Source organism: Typopeltis vanoorti, chromosome 16 (assembly GCF_054136105.1).
Source record: "Typopeltis vanoorti isolate ZY-2024b chromosome 16, IOZ_Tvanoo_1.0, whole genome shotgun sequence".
Taxonomy (NCBI): domain Eukaryota; kingdom Metazoa; phylum Arthropoda; class Arachnida; order Uropygi; family Thelyphonidae; genus Typopeltis; species Typopeltis vanoorti.
The window spans coordinates 76,837,395-76,861,356 of record NC_143564.1 but is presented as its reverse complement, the minus strand read 5'-3'; the positions used below and the strand labels follow the sequence as shown (position 1 = coordinate 76,861,356).

General features: G+C 35.9%; 1 protein-coding gene across 1 annotated transcript in view; it reads left to right on the top strand.

Moving 5' to 3' along the window:
• LOC150098142 (snRNA-activating protein complex subunit 3-like) overlaps positions 1-23,673 on the top strand; it is a 131,353-nt gene extending 107,680 nt beyond the window's left edge. Inside the window, exons 8-9 of the mRNA XM_090406543.1 lie at positions 10,107-10,214; positions 23,196-23,673. Of these exons, the coding sequence (XP_090262669.1) occupies positions 10,107-10,214; positions 23,196-23,343 (256 nt within the window). The 3' untranslated portion in view covers positions 23,344-23,673. The remainder of the gene's footprint in view (positions 1-10,106; positions 10,215-23,195) is intronic.
• The last annotated feature ends 289 nt before the right edge of the window (positions 23,674-23,962 follow it).

Below are 23,962 nucleotides of genomic sequence, written 5' to 3'. Positions count from 1 at the left end.
CCAGATCAGATTGCGGGACTTTAAGCGAATAGGTGGTAGATTTTGGAGGTCCTCATGGATGGGTAAGGTGTTATTCCCATACATTTTATCCACTCTCTGTTAGCAGCAGCTTTCCTCTTTATGTCTGGTGGTATAATGTTAGAGAGTGTTGGTAGCCATTCAACAAGTGTAGGCTTTATGCAACCCATGATAATTCTCATGGTATCATTAACTTGCACATCGACCTTGCTGACATGGTGACTCGAATACCACACTGGAGCACAGTATTCTGCACAAGAGTACACTAAAGCATGGGCAGCAGATTTTAAAATGTTGGGTCCTTCCCCTCCCCAGCCCGAACACACAAACTTCCTGATGATATTATTCCTAGTTTTCAGCTTTTGGCAGACATTTTCCAGGTGTTTTCTGAAGGTTAGAGAGCGATCTAAGGTGACTCCAAGATATTAGCAAGGGAGTGAGAAGCAGGTTTGTTGCATGGAGAGTTCTGAATGATTGGAATGCATTGCCTGAGAGCATGGTGTCTGCAGAGATACCATGCACAGACTTCTAAGAGGTCCCATGTGTCATGGGACCTCTTAGAAGTCTGTGACTCAATGTGATCTTAGAATTATAATAATAATGTTTCCCTGGTGCAAAAATTAATGATATTAGTCATGCCATCCAACTGCAAACAAGTAAGGCAAAAGAACTATGTTCATTGGGAGGATGTAAAGGAGTTGTTGGACAAAGCAAATATGAAGAGTAAGAAGGTAAAAATTGTAAGTCTCCTGCCACTCTATGGTAGAGGCAAATTGAGGAGGAGGACATTAATAGTTAATGAATCAATACACAGTTGTACAGAAGGAGTGATATAGAGTTTGTAGACCTATGACATGTTTGATGGAGAGAAAGATTTGTATGAAGCTGACAGACTGCATCTAAATGGTTTGGTGTTAGGTGTATAGAGAGAGAGAGCTTTGTTTACTGAACATGCTGAAGTGCAAATTTGGAAAATCTTATGCAATTATGGTAGATGTGTGTGTGTGAAGGTACTATAAGGTAAGCAAGTATGAGAATGATCAAGTGCAGAATCTAGTCTTTCAAGCCAAAATATTGAATAGGATAGAATAATCATTTCAGGAAGTAAAGGTGGTTGGGGATTTAAAGGGATGCTGAAGTTTCTATATACTAATGCCAGAAGTATCAAGAACAGGCCTCCTGTTCAACCATGCACAAAAATTATAGGTATTAGTGAGTCTTGATGATCTAATAGCGATGATGTAATTACAGGGATAGAATGTGAAAGGTTTAGTATTTTCAGGGAAGATAGAGAAGATAGGTTCAGGGTAGGGATATTGCTGATAGCAAAAGAATAGGTGACAGACAGGAGGGTGGCTGTTCATTTGAAGCAATCTGATGTTTCTATATACTATATAATGCTGAAGTTTCTATATACTAATGCCAGAAGTATCAGGAACAGGCCTCCTGTTCAACCATGCCAAAAATTATAGGTATTAGTGAGTCTTGATGATGTAATATTGATGATGATCTAATAGCGATGATGTAATTACAGGGATAGAATGTGAAAGGTTTAGTATTTTCAGGGAAGATAGAGAAGATAGGTTCAGGGTAGGGATATTGCTGATAGCAAAAGAATAGGTGATAGACAGGAGGGTGGCTGTTCATTTGAAGCAATCTGATGTAAGATCAAGACAAATAAGACAAAATTTGTTGGTTGCTGCTATAGGTCAGAGGATCTTCAGGGAATGATCTGGGAGATATGCATCAGCAAATTAGTATGAGTGCAGATTGAGTGATTATTATGGAGAACTTCAACTATGGAAATGTAGATTAGAAGGAAGAGATCACATGGCAGGAAGGAAATGGAATTTATACACCTACTGAGAGATAATTACTTGAGGCAGCATGTGATGGACAGGACTCGAGGTGCAAGAGTATTGGACCTAGTCATAGGAACAGAAGATCTGTCCATAACTAAGGTGGCCACATCACTTGCAATGGGGACCCTTCTTGACAGAATACGTGTGTAGAGGCTTAAGTGCTGTGAGGACATCATGTTGGAGGCTTAATGGATTTTTTACAACACTCAAAAAGAATTAAAATAGAATTTAATACTTCCTATAATTCTATTTTAATTCTTTTTGAGTGTTGTAAAAAATCCATTAAACCTTCTTGACAGCATGAAGAATATTCTGTCAAGAAGGAGTGTATATGAAATTACAAGGCAGATATTTATAACAAGCAGAGGAGGAGGTTCAAACCTGGGCCATGGCATATAATGTCCTGCAAGGAAAGGATGTTAGTAGTGCTTAGGAGATAGTTAAGGGGCATACAGAGGAAATTATATCGAATTGTTTACCTAAGATAAGGAGGGTTAATCAGGTAGGAGTTAAATGGATGAGAAATATCATTAAGCATGAGCTTCAGAAAAAGAAAATGCCATGGTAGGTGTATATAAGGAGAAAGTTCACCAGTAAACTCATGAACAGTACAAGGGTTTGGCATGATGGGTGACCAGTATGGTAAAGAAGGCAAAATCAGATGACAAGAAGAACCTAGCCAAGCAGGCCAAGGGAAATCCCCAAAGGGTTCTTTCACTGTGTGGCAAGTAAGAAGAATGACTATGGAAAAATAACCTTAATGAGTGCTGACTGTCATGAGGTTACAGAAGTAGATAAAATAGTTAAGTTACTGAGTGACCACTTTGCAAGATATATCATCTAAGTGAGGGTAATGTTGTGACATATGCGAGAGACTTATGTAGCAACAGAGGTGGATGAATTGGAGGGTCTTTGGATATTACAGAATCTCAGTGTGAATATATCTGTTAAATTAGATGGGATATCAGCTCGAATTTTACGAGATGTGCAAGGAACTGGCGATGCCTCTAACTAGGCTCTTTCATTTAAGTCTTAGCTCTTAGAGTTCCAAGGGAATGGAAAGAGGATAGAATAAGCCCCTTGCATAAGGGAGGTTCTAAGACTGCAGTAACAAATTATAGACCAATCAGTATCTCATGCATGGTGGTAAAAGTACTAGAAAATTGGTCAAAAAGAGAATTCAGGAATGGGTGGTTAGAAATATGATGCTATATGATGGGCATCATGGCTTTGTGAAGGTTTCAAAGAACAGGAAAAAATCTAAATGCAGAAATAGTTCTGGGTTATTCCAACATTCCAGAGACTCTAGAAGTTTCATGACTTAGTAATTTACTAACTTTTTATAATGGAGTGACAGATGAGTTAGATAAGGGCTACATGATGATTCTGCTGGATTTTGCAAAAGCATTTGACCAAATATCACATGGAACTCTGTTACTCAAATTAGACCAAATAGGGATGGATGTGACACTGGTTATGTGGATAAGAGGGTGGCTGCTGGACAGATATCAAAAAAAGTGGTATACAGAGGAGCAGAATCCAGGTGAAAGCTGGTGACTAGTGGTGTATCGTAAGGTTCAGTGCTAGGACCACTACTGTTTAATTTATACATAAATGATATAGGACTTTGAATGCCTTTTATATTCCCTCAAACATCATAGATGGTTTTTAAGTTTATTGTGAATTCTTGATATTTTATTTGCTATGGTAAACTCTCTAGGCAAATGGAAGGAATTTTGATTGGAATCTCCACTATCTCCATCTCCAGTCAACTTTTATTTAGAGGAGAATTTCTCTCCAAATCTATTATTTAAATGATATTTTCATCAGTATCAAATTTCTGAGATGTACCCTCAGGGGATGTACAGGATATTATGATAGTACAGGGTGTCCACATCGGACCACCCTAGTTTCAAAGAACAGGAAAAAATCTAAATGCAGAAATAGTTCTGGGTTATTCAAACATTCCAGAGACTCTAGAAGTTTCATCCAGAATTTTTTACTGTATCACAATACAGTGGCACTGCTTGTACATACAGGATATCAGGGGCAGAGAAAATGAAAATGTTGTGGTGGTTAGCTAAGCTGAAATCAATCAAAGCAGTGCAGTATAAGTTCTGTCAGATGTACAAAACGGCAGCACCTGACCCCCCAAGAGTATCCGTTTGTAGAAAGAAAATTTTCTAATGACAGGAAGTGTTTTGAAACAACGTGGAGGAGGGAATCACCAATATCAGAAGAGAAGGTAGAGAAGATTCACAAGACTTTTGCATAAAGCCGACAAAATCTGTTAGGAGAGTGTCACATGAACTGCAAGTACCCTGTTCCATCATTCAGAAGGTCATCCATCATAAGTTACATCTCCATGCATATAAAGTGCAGGTATTGCAGGAAATCAAGCAAAATGATAACCTACAATAGGTAATGTTTGCTGAATTTCTGGAATGTGTCGACGAGAATCCAGATTTTCTTCCCCAGATTTGCTTTTTGGATGGAACCACTTTTCATGTCAGCAGAAAAGTGAACAGGCACAATGCCAAGATATGGAGGAGTGAATTGTTTTCGTTGAAAGCAATATCGACAGAATGATTTACCTTGCCGTGCTGGAAAATTTCATCTTTTTGCAACTTGAAGACTTGGAACTGCACATCCTCTTTCAACAGAATGGTGCTCCTCCACAATGGCATTTGAAGGTCTGTGCAACTCTTGAGTCTTCCCTCATTGGTGGATTGGATGTGGAGGACCGATTCCCTGGCCACCACGATCACTTGAACTTACCCCACTTTAATTTTTCTTGTGGGGGGGGGGGGGGTATTGTGAAGGACACAATCTATGCAACTAAAGTGGACAGCCTAGAGAACTTGAAACATCGCATTTCTGCTGCTGTGTCCTCCATCACCCCCTGACATGTTTCAGAGAACCTGGTTGGAGATAGACTATTGACTTGACATTGTGCATGCTACTAAAGTAGCACATGTGGAAGTGTACTGATTTTTCTTAAAACATGGTGAGTGTTCCTTCTCATTTGTACAGTCTCAACACCATGGTCCATACACTTACATAGTCATTTACTTATTTATTTAGTATGGGGGTTTGCCCCTATCCTCTCCCGTCCCTTAAGACAGGTTGAGCTCACCTAATGAGGGATTAAGTATATTTTTTTATGACTAGATCTGTGGATGTTCATGGGACTGGTTTATCTGTTCTGAGGGGGGAAAAAAACCCAAGTTTCTGGGTGAAAAAACTCATACTTCCATATGAGACAAGCTAACTCACCTTTAGTCGAAAGAGACCAGGTGAAGGTTCCTCGCGTCATGGACGGGAATCAAACCCAGATCTTTTTGACCAAAGGGCTTCGTCTGTACCGACTGAGCTACAGAGGCTCTTTAAGTAGTAGTAATGCATTGAAATCATGGCAGTCCAATGATTAAACTTTTTTATATAGTACACCCTGTACTATATAAAAAACAGTTACATCATTACTAACTTCCTATTGACAATTTTCCTCCAAATTAATCTTTTATCTGTCAAGACTCCAATATCATCAATTTTATATTTCTTTCTTCTGAAGTACTTTTCTACTGTATCAATCCACACAGATCTTGATCTTCCACTGGATCGTTTTTCTTCCATCTTAGCAAAGAACACTTGTTTTGCTAACCTCTTGTCTCCTGTTCAGTTTAAGTGACCATACCAGCTGAGATCAGCTCTGCTAACACATTCCCGGATGCTAACAATGGCAAGTTCTATCCTAATATCTTCAATTTTAATATGATGCTATCATTGATGCCATCTGTTCACTCTACTAATCTTTCTCAGAACGCTCATATCTGTAGTCTCCAGTCTTTGATCAAGTGTTTTATTTCCTACCCAGGTTTCAGATCTGTAAGTTGAAGTTGGTTTGAACACCATCCTATATACAACTAGTTTAGTGTTTTGACTAATTTCTCTCTTATTCCATATAAATTTATCCAGTTGACTTCCTGCCAGCTTTGCTAATTTTGTTGTCTATTTCCATATTTAATTTGCCATCTTCATTAAAAATTGTGCTTAATGTTGATGTTTTCGTTGTTTCTGCCTATTTTTGTTGTCTTCGTCTTTTTGTTGCTGTCATACTAAAATTATCAAAGCAATTTGTTGATTGTCATACCAAAATTATCAAAGCAATTATTCAGTTCAGTCATGGAATCCTGCAGACTTGTATTGGATTTATTTAGAAATATAAAGTCTGCATTAAGTAAATTGCCGAGATTAAAATCTCCAGATCTCATATCAGATTTAATAAACTTTTCTTTATAATGTGATCCATATAGATGACGAATAACAGTGGAGGTAACATACACCCTTTTCTCACACCTGATTTAACATCAGACATCTTCCTGTACCTCCTTCAATTCTAACTGCTGACTTACTACACAAATATAGACAAAGTATTGCTTGATATAATGTCCCATTTTTACCATGTAACTGTAGTGTTTTGAACATACTTTTTCTTGGCACCTTGTCATATGCCTTTTCCAAATATACAAAACTTAAATAGATGCTTATTGTATTCCCACGGTTTCTCAACTATTTGTATTAAAGTGAAAATCTGATCCTCGCAACCTCTGTTTGGTCTGAACCTAGCTTATAGAAGGGAAGCTTCTCAAAGCTTCCCTTCTACAATTTTTAAGTTTTTCTCAAGTATACTAATGTAAATCTTACCATGAACACTCAGTAAGGAAATTCATGTGTAATTCTCCCAGTCAGTTTTATTTCTCTTTTTATAGGTTTGTATTATGAAAACTTTACTCCAATCTTCGACCATCTGACCTGGCTTTCTGAAGTATGCAGTATAGCTACTTTGAAACTTTTATATGTGCATATTTGAGCATTTCTAGTCAAATATGACCTGTTCTGTTGAAAGATTTTTTCCACTTGGTTAGACTATAATAAATTTAGTTCAATCCTTTATCCAAGTGTAAGCAAACAAAGTGTGCACCTGAAGAATCTTCAGGGCTGAGGCAACTCGTGGTAAAGGTGGACCAAGCTCTCATCACTCCTAGTCTTAGTATCTCCCATAATGCAAAGCACATCTCCTTGCGGACATGTATAATGCTATGCATTAAGGGAAGGGCCACTACCCAGATCGGTTTCAACCTTTATTGAGGTCTCATCAGTGGGAGCCAGACCCAGAGGTGGTGATACTAAAGTGGAATTAATGGAGAAGTCATATTTACCTATATGAGTTGCCAAAAGGTGTCTCACCATATTATTAAATTACTCTGGATTAAGAGAAAGATGTTGAAAGTTTTTTCCCACTTGGTTACACTATAATAAATTTAGTTTAATCCTTTATCCAAGTGTAAGCAAACAAAGTGTGCACCTGAAGTATCTTCAGGACTGAGGCAACTCGTGGTAAAGGTGGACGAAGCTCTCATCACTCCTAGTCTTAAATATATTAAATTATCTTTAATAAATATTAAACATAATATTAATTATATTTAAGAAATTATTAAATTAAATTAAATATTAAATTAATTTTAACAAAATTTAATAATAAATATTAAATATAATAAGTAAATAGTCTATAATAATCACCACCTCTGAGTCTGGTTCCCCCTGACGAGACCTCAATAAAGGTCGAAACCGGTTGGAAGCTTAGGTGATGAATGGCAATGCTGTAGCCCATGAAGTTTTAACTGAGGCTCGGTTGTTGCTGTCACCCAGGTCCTGGGTGTGTGTGGAGGGGGGGTTAATGAATGGCAATGCTGTAGCCCATGAAGTTAACTGAGGCATGGCTGTTGCTGTTACCCTTCAGATGACATATGAGCAAATGAGTGGCTCTGGTTGGTGATGAGGTGAGACTGCCACAGTGTAGAGCCGATGCTGAGAGTTCTTCTCAGTGGCAGGGTGGGCCTGTTACTGAGGAGAACAATGCTGAGTTTTTGGAGTTTGACTTGTACTTCAATACATTCAATACAAGTTGAAACTGGTCTGGGTAGTGGCCTTCCCTTAATGCATAGCATTATACATGTCCGGTCTGCAAGGAGATTGCTTTGCATTTAGGGAGATGCTAAGACTAGGAGTGATGAGAGCTTGGTGCACCTTTACCACGAGTTGCCTCAGTCCTGAAGATACTTCAGGTGCAAACTTTGTTTGCTTACACTTGGATAAAGGATTAAACTAAATTTATTATATCACCTATTCTAGCTGCCTTTTCAATTTCCGGCTTTTTCTGCCAAATATTGATATGTATTCCTGATTGCATTTCTGTTGAGTGTTTTCTGCCATCATGCTGCTAAATGAAACTGCTGCTTTCTGTAAAGTAGTTCATGAAGGTAGGAGAAAGAGGACTCACTGTTAAAACCTATTGTTGACTGTACTGGTTCAACTTCTTATAAAATCACCAAGCCCCTTTCTAACATACGCTCAGCCTTTCTGAGTAAATCGATCTCTTTCATTAAAAAAAGAAAAAAGATTGAATTACATGAGCATTATGCGCATTCTAAATTCTGAATTTTATTAAATTTTATTCAGCCAGAGCAGTTTACACTTCAGAGAACAAAGATCATCTCCTCTCTGATGATCTCTTAATTAGCCTGGATGTTGTGTCTCACTTCAGAAATGTTCTTCTAGATCATAGGTTCACAAACTTTTTCGGGCCACCACCCACTTTGCAAGACATAAATTTTGTAACGCCCCCATTTTATAAATTATATAAAATTGGTTTTTTTTTGTATAAACAATTAGAAAAGTGGTTTTATATATTTTGAAATGAAATATAACAAATATATTTGCTACTGTAAACATAACCTATTATACACACATATATACATGCTCTATTTTCTCATTGACATAGAAAATTGACATCTATTTCTATTTGACATGGTAAATTTTCAAATGATTAAATAACTGAAATAGAAAATTGATCGTATAAGACGGGCATAAGATGAATTAAAATGCAATATTTAAATTTTAAATGATTATCTAATCGCAAAATCACGAAAATAATTAATTTTTAAATATATATTATTAATTTCTTCTATAAAGAGCCACCGACCCCCTAGACTGCCTGAACATCCCCAGATGCTTCTGATCCCACTATAGTCCCCCCCCCCCCAGAAGGCTTCAGCACCCACTGGGGGGAAGTACCGCCCACTTTGGGAACCTATGTTCTAGATGAAACAAGAGAATTACTCAGATAAAGCTTTTCTGCTCTCTCTTTGACTTTATTATACATTTTGGCTACTTCATCAGATGAAGTAGCGCAATAGAATCCCGTGTTATGTTTCTTCACTGTTTCCCTGTGTCAAGTGTGGATAATTTGGATGCCTTCTAACTTCCTTGGATGTGGTACATATTTTTCAAGTTCCTTCTCTGGAATCAAACTCTGATTCTCCATTATCTATTACACATAATAACAGTTGACAAGGCAGATGCTCAAAAGATGCATCACTGGCATGAGGCCATGCAATCTGTTCAAGGTTATCTAGAGTTACCAGGAGGCTTTTAAAACTAAAAGTTGGGCTTCAGACCAACTGACAAAAGCTTTCACACACTCAGCTATCTTTAAAAAAAAAAAAAAAAAAAAACTTCAATGCCATTTGCTCCAAATTAGTGTTTTTGGTGCCATTCAATTATATGCTATGTGAAAAATATGAATTTTGCTGTTCACATATAAAGTTTATATAGTCCCATTCTTGACTATATTGATTTCAGCTTATACCTTGGCTCTAGGTAACTAACTGCTTTACAAGTTAACTAAAACATTATTAACTCATATTTGATGTTTCTTTAGTATTTTCTTGTGCCTTGTCTAAGATGTAATAATACACGATGTAAATGATGGTAAACACTAACAAATCAATCACAAATATGTTGCCTGAATAATTAGATACAATTCTTGGGCACTTTCATATTATGAATACTTAATAATACAGGATATATTACAATAAAAGAAGTTTTTATAAATAACTAATTGAGGCAGCTTGTATTTTACTTGCAGAAATGTTCAAGATAGACACTTCACCTTTTCAAAAAAACTTTGAACTCTGTAAATGTCACCATCAGTGTGTGCTCTCTCTCACACACACAAAGCTTACACTTACCTGAGTATAAGCATACTCCTCTGTAGGAAGGGATGTTTTCCAGTATGGGAATGATTCTATTAAAGGTTTCTTTTATACTGTAAAATACTCAAAGAAATATTTATTTGGAAGAAATTTCATTTATAATATTTTGCAGGATTCTGTCCTTTGAAGATAACCAAAATGCAGGTGATTATCCAGTGTATTCCAGATTATATCAAAAAAAGAGAGTCCTTTGCATGGTATGCCATATGCATACTGCGAAGTAAGTGCTTTTAATGTTTTTAAGGAGTTTAATAAATTAGTATTGGATAATAAAAATTCTTCTGATTCATCATATTTATTTTTTCTGTATGTATTTCATGCTTATCAGATTAGTCATGTGGATAACATCTCTGTCCTCCATCCAACAGGATGTGAAGGCAAATCCTGTATGTTTGTGAATGTTTTTAAGTATTTTATCACCCCACTGTACTTTCTATTGCTATCAGTTTTCTATTGATAGTAATAGAAAATTGATGATATAAAGTTAAGTAGTAATAGAATAACAGAAATTTACAAAGGCACAACCGATGACGTCTTTTACATCATTGTAAAATAATATTGTTTGTGCCTTTGTAAATTTCTGTTATTCTATTACTACTTAACTTTATATCATCAATTTTCTGTTGCTATCAATCACTCCTTTTATTCTTATATGTGCACTTTAAGCTTAACTTATTTCTTCTACTTTACTCAAATAAAACTATACTCTGCTTAATATAGACCTCACTATTATTCCTTTATAATCCTCTATATGTCCCTGCTAAATACAAAGGTCATTCACAAAGGTGAATGACCTTTGTATTTAGTCTATTCACGATAAGCATGTTACCAACTCTCAAACTATTGTTATGTTATTGATTGTTTTATTATTTTATTATCTTAATATTTTACATATAACTAAAACTCTATATTTCTATATTGACTTCCTCTTAAAACTCCTTCAATCCTGAATCTTGTTTAACCCTTAACTATATCCCTTTTCTGCTACGCCTTTGTTGTAATCCTTTGTGGCCTCTCCTACAATTTAAAATCATGTGCAAAGTCTTCAAACAAAAGGAGAATTTTCCCTGATCTATAAATTCTGGGGTCAAGTCCTTTTCGGAATCAAAAAAATGTATTTGTTTAGCTGCGCATCTTGATTCCTATACAAGAGAGAACTTCTTGTCAGGGATTTGACCTACAGATTATCACGATTCCAAAAAATATCAAGGTTAAACAAGCCCTTACTAATATTTCTAAACAGCAGTTGTAACTGTTTCCCGCATTTTTACTTATACGGTTCGATATTTTTAGCAGGTGGTTCATTGGCTTGGTAAATCATACACATATTTTGGATTAAGAAGCAAAGAAATTTATTCATTCTAAAATACAATACATGTTAATCAAAACTATGCTAAATGAAGATCCCTAAAATTAATTATGCTTGTGACAATTTGTATATTTGATAATTTCAGGTAGAAAGCATTTTAATTTTAACACAATTTAATTTAATTAAAATTTTAATTTTAACATTTTAACACTTAAATTTTTGAATCGTGCGCAAAGGGGTCATGTGGCAGCACTTAACAGGATAAAAGGCAAAACGCTGTTGTATTAAGCAAATTGTGTTTAAAGGAAACTCCTTTTGTGAAGGAATAAAGTTGCAAACTTGGATGCCTTGTATCATCTAGATGTCTCAAAGACATCTAGATGATTTCATGCATGGAAGAATTATTGGAAAGCTTAAGGCTGCAGAATTACTGATATTGCCAGAGAGTTTGAAATCTCACAGAGCATACTGTGTAGGCTATGGACAGCATTTCAAAACCAATGAAATGTGTTCTAGGTAATTGCTAAGAGGTCACCCTCACTTTACCATGGAGCATGAAGGCAGATTTTTTGGTTCTAACAGCAAAACGTAATCGATACACCTTGGCAGGTCACCTCTGTTGAAGCACAGGTAAGTGGATATTTCAACAACTGTAGCAAGACATCTGCGACAAGTAGGCTTATACACCTGTAATCTGCATCCCTTTATCTACAGCTCATCATAGAGCACATTTTCAGTGGTATTGTATCCATAAAAATTGGACAAGACACCAGTGAGCTATGTACTCTTTATAGATGAAAGGCATTTTAGTCTTTCCTCTGATTCTAGACAACACTTGATCTGGTGTGAAAGTGGTACTGCTTTCCATCACAAGGATGTTCTTGAAAGAGATAGATACAGCAGTGGTGTGGGTAGGCATTATACTTAATGGATGCATTGAGCTACAAGTGCTGGAAAAAGTGACTATGACTGGTGAATGATATTGTAACAAAATTCTTCATCATCATGTTCGAGTGTTCAATGGTGCTGTAGGCAAAGAATTCATTTTTATGGATGACAGTGCCACATCACGTTGTATACAAGTAGTTGAGATACTTCTGGAGGTTGAGGATATTAATCGAATCGAGTGGCTAGCATACTGCTCAAAATTCTCCTCCAAAAAAAAAACAAGCCTTGCAATTGAATACTCAGATTGAATATAGTGGTATTCAATTGAAAAATCAGATTGAATACCACAAGAAAGTGGTATTCAATCTGATTATTAAAATTGGAGATATCAAACTTAGCTCTTTGCTGTATGCAGGTGATGATGTACTCCTAAACACATCCAGTGCAAGTCTCCAGGGTTCTCTGACTAAATTGCATAACAAATTTAGTATGAAAATAGGCAGGAACATAGAAAACTTCAGCTGACTTCTCTATGGAGAACCTATAGAACAAGTAAAATATTTTGGCTATTTAGGCACAGTTTTAAGTGAAGATGGCAAATTAAATTCAGAAATACACAACAGAATAAGCAAAGCTGGTAGTGAGGAGAGCCAATTAAATAAATTTATATGGAGTAAGAGAGAAATTAGCCAAAACACTAAACTAGAGTATACAAGATGGTGTTCAAACCAGTTTTAAGTTATGGTTCTGAGAGTTGGATTAGAAATAAACCACAAGTACCCATAAATATAAGAGTTCTGAGAAAGATTAGGAAAGTGAATAGTGGCATCAATGGTAGAATCATATTAAAAAAAAATTAAGATATTAGAAAGGAACAGGACATTGTTAGCATTGAAGAATATATCAGCAGAACTAATCAGTGGTATGATCACTTAAATAAAATGAGTGAGGAAAGGTTATAAAAACAAGTGTTTGAAACTAAGATGGCAGGAAAGAGACCGAGAAAGATGGGTCTAAGTGTACTGATTCAGTTAGAAGCACAGAATGTTAGATATGATATTACTGGAGTGCTCATAAGTAATAGATTGAGTTGGAGGAAAATTATTGATAGGAGATTAGTAATAATGTAAACTTAATCATGTAGTGCTGTCATAGTAGCCTGAATGTTACATTCTGATTTTTTTTTAGTCGTCGTCATCATTATTATTATAATACGGTATCTCCATGGAGTTCACAGACTCATTGTGGGAGGCACACACACACAAAACCTATTATACTTGCACTTATTCACTAGCAATTCATTCTACTCATTCACCACTTTCCATGCAGAAAATCTAGTCCACACACACCTTTACAAACCATACTCTTACACCACTTCCACAGTGTCCCATAGGTCTCTGACTATAGATCATATATTGAAAAATTTCCTATGCATCTATTTTATGAAACCCCTTTAATACTTTATAAGTTTCTATCATGTCCCCCTCTTTTATGTGTATCAACTAAACTTTGTAACCAACACATCTTCAACCTGTCTACAGATTGGTCACATATTTCTAAATTCTTTCTACCACCTCCTGATCCCCAGGAGGTGGTAGAGAGAAATCCAGGTTATCAAATCTGTGCACAAGTAGTCAACATGTGGTCATAATCATAACCATATAAAGAGGGATAGCAACTTTCCTATCGTAAACCTGTTAGCATGTTCTTCAACATCCAAGTAATCTTTTGAGTATATCACCAACTTTTGCAATATGCTGTCTGAGCTTCAATTCCTGTCCACCATTATCCCAAGTCCATAGCTTCATCAATTTCCTGCAATCTGGTACCATCAGTGTAATACATAATATGTGATCTTGTCAACCCAAAGCTACCTTACATTTTGCAATATTAAAACTGATAGTCATTATCCTTTGCTGACAATGCCAGTTTAAATTATCCTGCTGGATATCTACATCACCTTTATCAACTATTGCTCTCCCTAGTTTTGCATCATCAGCAAATAACTGAATATTCCCCCTTAAATCTTTCCCTATATCCAAAATACACAAAATAAAGAGTATTGGCCGTAGTACAAAACATTGAGGTACTCCACTACTCACCCTTATTCTCGTAGATTCCACTCAATCATATACTATCTCTGGTGGCTCTCTCTGTCTGTCTACCATCCTTTATCCTTGCTACTTCCATTCCCATTTGCTCCAATTTTTGTAATAGTTTTCCATGCATATTCTGTCATGTGCCTTTCCAAAGTCCAGTGGTATCATTTTCTTTATCCAATTCAGCTGTCACATTTATTATAAAATGTAAATAAATTACTAAACCAGGACCTATCCTTTACAAAGCTGTGTAGCCCACTATAGAGTATTTACCTTTAACCATCTTTTCCAATACTCCAACAACCACCTCTGATATATTAATTGGTCTATAGTTTGCTACTTCTCTCTTGGAGCCACTTTTATGTAATGGAACCATCCTACCCTCTTTCTACTCCTTGGAACTTTGCCAGAGCCGATACTTATATTGAACATCATCAGAGGCATTGCCAGTTCTCTTGCACATTCACATTTGATATTTTTCAATATGCTGAACACTAGCACTTGCAAAATCTCCATCTGGATGATATGCCTTTGCAAAATGTACATCAGAGGTGGTTGTTAAAGTATTGGAAAAGTTGGTTAAAGCAACTCAACTATTTCTTTTTTTTATTATTTACTAAATTAGCTGTATACAAGACTGTGTTCAAACCAATTTTAACTTATGGATCTGAGAGCTGGGTCAGAAGTAAAACACTTGACCAAAGACTAGAGACCGCAGATATGAGAGTCCTGAGAAAGATTAGAGGCGTGAACAGATGGCATCAATGGCAATATCATATTAAAAATGAGGATATTAGGAAAGAACTTGACATTGTCAGCATCCAGGAATGCGTTAGCAGAGCTAATCTCAGATGGTATGGTCACTTAAATAGAATGGGAGAGGAAAGATTAGCAAAACAAGTGTTCTCTGCCAGGTTGGCAGGAAAACGACCCAGAGGAAGACCAAGATATAGGTGGATTGATACGGTACAAAGTGCCTTAGACGATAGAAATATAAGATATGATAATGTTGGAGTCTTGACAAGTAACAGACTGATTTGGAGGAAAATTGTAGATAGGAAGTTAGTAATGATGTAATTTTTTCATGTAGTACTGTCATATCCTGTACACCCCTTGAGGGTACATGGCAGGAATTTGATGATGATGATGAACTATTTCTTTTGCCTCTGTCACCTTCATACCATCAGCATTGATTAAATTCATCCTGCCATAGTCATTTCCCTCTTGTTACATGATGAAAAAACTCTTTTGGATCTACTTTGGTCTGCTTAACTAATTTTATCTCATAATCTGATTTGGCCTCTCTTATCATACTAGTTACCAGCTTGCTTGTGCTTTGTATTGGTCATGGGTATACTGATCTCTTTTTTCTTTACATTTTTTTCAGTTTTTTTTTTTTTTTTTTTTTTTTCCCAGCTCTTGCTTTATATCTCTACTCATCCACTTAATCTTCTCTTAAGATGCTCAGAAAAGGTAGTTTCCCATTATATTTCAATACCAAGGTGAATTTTATTTTCTGATGAAATGAATTAATGGAGAGAAAGAAATTGATTAGATCAGAGACATCTTGTTTGCAAAATGATAAAAATTTCAATCTATATTTTCATCAGATTTTCACAATTTCAATTCTTATAAATGGGTATTTTTTACTAAGTAATTTAAGGAAATTATGTCACTAGGATTACATTAAAATAAATTTTAATATACTTCAGTATTTCGGCAACGTCACATTGCCATTTTCAAGAAACTTAAGAACAAGATACGTGCACGTAGGCACAACAAACAATAAATGAGGAAGAAGCAGGAAGCTATTATTTCTCCTAAAGTCCTGATGGTGCCCTCTAATGGGCAATATTGGTATTCTTGGGTGATTGGGCTGAAGGTCTTCTGATGTGGGTTTCCCAAATTTGAGGAAGTCTCATGCAACCAAATTTGTTGAGGTTTGGATTGTTTCTTAGGGCTGAAGCTGATTCCATGAAAAGCCTTTCATACTTGCATTTACTACGGTGTACTATCGTGGCTTTCTTCCACCGTATTCTATGGCAGGTATCCAGTGCATGGTCTGCAAGACCAGAGTGGCTGTACTGGTGAAACCAGATGTAGTCCTTGTGTTCTGAAATTCTGATATTGGCTGTCCTGCCTGTTTGGCCAAAGTAGGACAGCTTACAGCTGCAAAGGACCTGGTATACACCAGGTAGGTCTAGGGGGGGGGGGGTTGGTCTTTAGTAGAGCGGATAAGGGATGCCAATTTTTTATATGGTCTATAACAAGAAGTTAAGTCATGTTTTTTTAGGATTTTTGTAATTTTTTTCCGAGGTGCCTCGGATATAGGCTATGGTTATGGATTTAAAGTAATCCTTGAAGGGGGGGGGGGGGTTGTGATTTACTGGTTTCAATATTTTTTGGATTTTTTTGGGGGGGGGGGGTAGCCATTGGCTGAGAAAGTGTTGAGAATGTGGTTTAGTTCTGTGGTTAGGGCATTGTCATTTGAACAGATAAGTTTAGCCCTGTTGTGTAGTGTCTTAATGACTCCATATTGTTGCAAGGAGGGGTGGTGGGATTGTTGGTGAATGTATCTGCCTGTATGGGTGGGTTTTCTATAGACTGAGAAAACCAAGGTTCCATCAGGCTGGCAGGTGACAAGTTTGTCTAAGAAAGGAAGGCAGTTGCTTTTTTCTTCTTCCAGGGTGAATTTGATTCTGGGGTGTTGGTTGTTTAAGTGTGTTAGGAAGGAGAGGAGTGTATCGGAGCCTTGTGGCCAAATAGCGAATACATCATCAACATAGCGAAGCCAAATGGTTGGTTTTTGTGGGGCAGAGTTTAAGGCTTTCTCTTCAAAAGTCTCCATATAAAAGTTGGCCAAGGGTGGGGAGAGTGGAGAACCCATGGCTGTCCCCTCTATTTGTTTGTAGAATTTTCCTTGCCAAACAAAATAGCCCGAGTTCATTGTGAACTGAAAAAGGGCTGTGATATCGGGAGGAAATTTAGATTGGATTAGCTCTAAGGATTCTTTGAGTGGGACATTTGTGAATAAGGAGGAGACATCAAAGCTGACGATTATGTCAGTGTGTTTGAGTATAAGGTTTTCTATGCTGGCTTTGAAGTGGGCAGAGTCTTTTATGTGTGAAGGTGTGTTGCCAGTATAGTGTGAGAGAGAGCTTTGGCCAAATGTTTAGCTAGTTTGTAATTGGGGGAATCAATGCCATCCACTATGGGACGTAATGGCACGTTTTCCTTATGTATTTTTGGGAGTCCATAAATACGGGGGGTGGGGGGTATTGGGTTAAATGGTTTTAATTTGTTGGTGATTTCCACAGGCCAAGAAGTGACCTTCTTAAGGAGCCTGTGGAGTTTTCTAATTTGTGAGTTGGTGGGATTGTACTCGATAGGTAAGTAGCCCGATCTAACAATAAAGCTTTCAGCTTACCTGTGTAATCTTTTTGTTTAAGCAATACTGTGGCGGTCTCTTTATCAGCTTTGGCGGTTATTATTTTCTTGTTTTTCTTTAATTCCATTAGAGATTTAATTTCCTTACTGGGCATGTTGGCTTTTGGTGGTTTAGCTTTGGTCAGAACACAAGCTACATCCAGTCTAATATCGTTGGCGATGTGATTTGGAAGGTGTCGTATCCCGCGTTCAATTCTTATAATATCTTCAGCAGGTATTCTTCTGGGTGCAATGGCGAAGTTGTGGCCATGTGCGAGGGCGTTGAGTGCTTCAGGTTTTACACTAATTGACGAAAGGTTGACTACCGTTTTGGTACGACGTTGTGGTTTCGAGATCGAGTTCTTTTTAAATTTTCAAATTTTTTGATGTGTCGATCTTGTACTTTTTTGAAGCACTCAACGCCCTCTCACGTAGCTACAAAATACATAACTAACGTCTAAGCCTTTCCACGAGAATTATAAACGGGTACTTTGAGAGTTCTACTATAAGCTAGAATACCTCTATGTTTGAATATTTCTGGTCCAAATTTATTTGCATCTGTTGCATGTATTTCTTATGTATCCTTCTTATTATCTGATGTACATGTGAGGTATCTGAATCCTTGTTCTGTAATTATCCTTAAATTGTACTTCTTTAGTTGTAATGGAAACACTACTTATATTGATCACGTGTGTGAATTAGATTAACAAGGGGATTGCCTTTGGCTAGAGCCAATTCCCTTGTTACAAATATCTGGAGTTACCTCCTCGTTAAATTCTGGAAATTTTATTTGTTATTGCTGCGCCCTTAGATTAGAAAAGCTTCTTAATCAAGAAGTTAACTCTCAGACAGACACACGGTTAATCATCCTATTAAGTACTTAGTTCAAATTAGCTAAATTTCCTGTTCCAACTCTAGTTTGCAGTCGTGGTCTTCGTTAAACAATTAAATTTCACTCAGGTTATAATTAATAAGTGGTGCATTGGATCCATTTATCAGGCAACTAGTTAGTTAAAATTACAAAGGTTCATTTATTAAACTCATGCAATACACTTTCACCAAATATATACTCAGCTAAGATAATCACTTTCTTAAGTTACAGAACTTAATTAATATAACAAACTATAATTTATATAGCTGAATCTTGTCATAAGACACTGCTATCAAATCAATTGATTGTCCTTTTGTATTCTTTGATCTACAATTCCTTCCAGGCATTAATTCAGTTAACTTCACTTATGATTATACTATAAAATACTAAACATGATCGACATTTACAGTACATTAGACTATGCTCCTGGAGCTGTAACACTTTGCTATTAGACTAAATACTAAAGTCCTGCCTCTTACATAATATGAGCTCTACTAATGAATATTCTTGTTCACTATTATACAATAATTCTTTCTTCCACAACAAAAGAGACTAAGGTTTGTGCATTACCCGATCTTTAAGACTTCTTCAGGTCTGTCCCTCAATCTTCAATTCCCTTTACAGCTCACTTATTCTTTATCCTGACATTCATCTCACCTGAGCCTGGTTTGGAGCTCGCTATCGTGATATATCCTCTCCGATTGTGGACGAGAAACAGCTCTGCTTAAGTTGGTCCACGTGGTCTAGCATGATGGTCAGCTTGCATAGATTTCCTCTGTACGCTGACTAAATTGCCCACACCTGGCTCGCTATTTGGCCGCTTATCTCCGTCGAGACATCGCTCCATTGGCCGGGTTCACCTACACATACCTGGGAACAACTTGAGCTGGGGCCCTCAAGTGACGGGCACCGATGCTGAACAGGAGAGCACGAGGAAAAACTGGAATCCAAGAAAAAAAAAATCTCCAAACTGGGGGAGCCAAGTCTTTTTATATTGCACCTTTAGCAGCACCCCTTCTACATCACACCTTTTTGCCCATCACCATTCTTCTGCACATGGTTCCGTTCTTCTCTCTTAGCATCTTCCAAGAAGCTCGCACACATGACTGCTGTAGGCTCTGCTGCTAATCCAGTGTGTCTCGCTCGTTTACCTTGAACTCATAATTTTACACGCTAACATATGTTTCACAAATTATTCTTCTCTTGTTAAACATACAAAAGTAGGTAACATTCCTTTACATAGAATCATTCAATGTCAAGATACAATATCTTTAAGGCTTTCCAGTAATTTACAATTCTATTTTCTATTTACTGGCTATTTTCTACTACTGTTAAAGCTTGTTAAATCCCAAATGAAATATACCTTAGTGAAATCTCTTCATTCAAGATTTAACACAACTACACATTTCAATGTACACATGTACTCATAATTACACCTCCTGGCTATTTTCTACTACTGTTCTGTTGCTGCTCATCTTGTTTAATATTTTTTTGGAGGACATCCAGAAATAAAAGGTGATATAATGGATTAAGTACCTGTTGAAAATATAGCAGGTACTTAACTATTTTAGTTTCGCTGTTTTCTGCAGATTTTACTGAAACATTTCTTTATGTCTGGAATTCACTACCTTTATCATCTATGATTTCTTTTACACACATACACACAACACACACCCAATAACCTCTAGAAGATTCTTGATCCCTTCATGATTTATTTTGTGTATTCTAATGTCTTCCAGTGAATTTTGTTTTGCTACTTTTTGCACATAACTTTATACTTTTCTCTGTATTCCTTTAGGGAACACAAGCTGATTTACTTGTCAGGACTTTGATATGATTTCTTCTTTTCCTGGATTGTTATCCTTAACATCTTGAGTTGGCCATGTTCTGATTTTTCTTTCCTTGCAGATTCTGATTCTTGTTTTTTCATACTCATTTTTCAACAATATTTGTATATTTCAGTCTATAGTTCACCTCTGTAAGATACTTGACTTTGACTATTTGAAAACCTTTTGTCCATGTTTTTCTTTTCAATACATTACCCATTTTAATTCTGTTCATAACCAAATAATGGTAGTCACTTCCTGTTTCAAATCCCCTGTATGCACTTGTGTCCTGAATTGCCCTGAAAAGACTTCATGTTTTTTCTGTGTTCTTTCCATGTAAAGTTATGCATGCCTTAACATTGGAACATAGTGTTAGTTCAGAATAGCAAATACTTAACTATTTTAATTTTGTTGTATTCTCCAGGTTTCCCGAAATATTTCTATATCTGGGATTCATTTCCTGCTCTGCTGTTCACATCTCCAACAAAACTGGTCTACTCCCCCCTGCCCTCTAATGACTAGAAAAATTCTTCTTCTTCCTTACTAGAATCATGTAGGATCACACATGTAAAATCGTGTATAGAAGGAAATTTATGCAAACCACCTTATATACTGATTTTTTTGGTAAACAAGATTCCAAGAAAAATACTTGTGATTTAATAGTGAAAATTTTTATGTTTAATGAATTGGAATTAATAAATTGTGAATAACTGAATATTGTAGCCTACAAATGTTTTGTATTAAAACAAAGGAAAATAAGCGTAAAATAATTTGTCTAAAAGAATCCTCTGGTCAGAATAATTCCAGACAGATTATCGTATTAAGGGACGACAACGTAAGTGAACCCAAGGTCATTGGAGCCAGATAAATAGAGGGTTGCTGTGGCGAGTCGGGGCTTTTTGTTTTCGGGTTATTCATCTCGCGAGTCAGGCGTGCGGTGCTGGTCCCATTCTTGGGTCAGCAAGAAGTTACTATGATGTACGTGACAGCAGTGGAGTTTTGTTAACTTTGTGGGAGATGATTTGTGATCGCCATCGGAATTTTGCATTCCAGACAGAAAATGCCAAGAGAGCGATGTGACTATGATTAGAGGTTTTAAAAGAAGCTTGATGCCGTGTTTCCATGCCACCGAGTTCCTGATGCTCGCATAATAACAAGGGATCTCACAAGCCCCAGAAAAGGTACCTGAGTTAAGTGCTAAAGACGAACGGTAACCGAAAGAGATGATTTCAAGGATCATTTAGAGAAGTCCAGATTTATGTTCAAGTAAGATCTTTCCATTGTTTTACTTGAGAAAAGGATTGTGACAGTGTTTAATTAAGAGTATTGTCTAGATAGGATACTTGAGGACTTTAGGCCGAATGCTGATATTTGAATTGTTTTGTCTTATGTGAGAGAAAGCCTAGTTTAGAAATTTAGGATACTTCTTGTGTTTAATGTTGTAGCTATTGCATAAACTTGAAAATGTTTATCTGAGGATGATTTGAGTAGATCTAAGTTAGTGTTTCCTAGTTACTTCTAGAGCCTCCTACTAGAAGTAATTATGTTGAGGAGCTAAATGTAATGTAATTTTGAGTTGTTATTTGAAGCATAGAAGCAAAATCTACTTGGAACTTATAATTGACCTTTTGTATATTTCATTAGTGATGAATAAACTGTTTTACTGTTTAAATAACTTGCCTGATTCATATTTCCAATGCACTACTCATTAAACTTGAATCTGTGTGCCTTAAGGTAGATATTGCGACTGTAGATTAGAAGGGTTAAGCTGCTAAATTTAGTTAATATTAAGAGAGAAAGGTTCTGTGTGTTTTTCTTTGGAGGGAGATTCACCTCCCATCCATGTATTTTGGTGGTACAGCTAGAAATTAAACAAATTTTCCAAAATTCTGTTTAGAACAAACACCGGTAGATCAGACAAAGAGTTTGGCTCCAGCCTGAGGCGACTTCTTTGTTCTGTGAGCTTCAATATTTGCAGCTAAAATATTGAAGATAAGAGAGTAATCAAATGAGATAATGTAGATTTACAATGGCACAGCAGACGACAAGACGATAAGAATTGAATAGTATAAGGCTTGAAAGGATAAGTAATTAGTAATAACAAACATAAATAATAAGATAAACATATTGTTACAATGGCGCAGCTGACAGGATTGCAACAAGAATAATAATACTACATATGTAAAATTTACATATTTTTACACATGTAAGGTCATAAGTCTTATTGTCCAATTTTCCATTTTAAAATTGCACACATCATTCTGCTTGAAAATTGATTGCTGATCAAGAAGTTTATCTTTGTTTGTGTTTAGCCTTATTAGCTACTCTTTCTTTTTTTTTTCTTTTTTTTTTTACGTATTCACTATTGTCTGAATAAATCTTGGTTTTAGTCTCACCTGCTAGTCTTCTTCACTTTGGTAATATGAATTATGTCAGCACAGTTTATGTCAGCACAGTATTTCTGCAGTTTCTCTACTAGCTCCATATATTTTCCATTGATGCTTCTTTCACTGCCTTTATTTCTGTTTAGTGTAAGTTGTTCAGTAATTGCCTTTTCTTTATAAAAATACACTGGGTTTATTTGGTTGTACACAATATGTAATGAAAACTAGTTGCACCAATAATAATTCTAGCTTTTTCTGGGTTTGAATGACATAAAAAAAAATATATATATAAAACGCTAACATGAACTGTATAATTTATAATTAATATTTATGTAATTGATAATAAAAATTACTTATATAAAATGTTTTAATAATTGGAATTTTTTTTTCTTTCACAGATGGATTACAAAGAATAATAAAAGACTTCCAGAAGATCCTTTCTTTACTTGTGAATCTTGTTTTGAAGCTTTCAATTTTACATCTGATAAGAAAAAAATTGGAGAATTCGTAGCAATTCCTTATTTTGATCGAAGTGCTTTTGCTTAACAGAACTATAATCATAAGTTATAAGAACTTCCTGCTTTTTTTGTGCCATAAAGTTGCATCTGAATATTTGAATGAAATTGTTTATCATTATTTATGAAAATAACTGAATTCTGCTGTTCTACAAAACTAAGTACAATCTTAAAGCATATGTAAAAACAATATATTCTTGGTATTATAAAAAGTTAATTATAAAGGATTAAGTTATAGAATGAACTTTGTTGGAAATAAATTACTTAATATGAGCAGAATTTTCACTGCATACACAATATGAAAACAATTGAAAATTATAACTTGTTATAATGCATATTAAATTGCTACAGGAGAGCCTAATCTGTAACTATTTTAGTTTAGACAATCATTTCTGTTTATATTTGAATGATGAATATGAGCTTGACAGCTTTCTTTATACAGTCTAATAAAAATTAGATTTTAAGTTAAACTTTAGGTTTTATTTGCATGAATCTAGTATCTAGAAGATATGATGCCATTGGCAAGACCTGACATCAGAATCATGGAGCTGGATGCCCATAATATGAAGAAGGTAAGAGCAAGGAACTAAAAGAACAAATTCCTAAAAGAGAGTGTAATGAATTTAGATTGCAAACTGAATGGAAGGAAA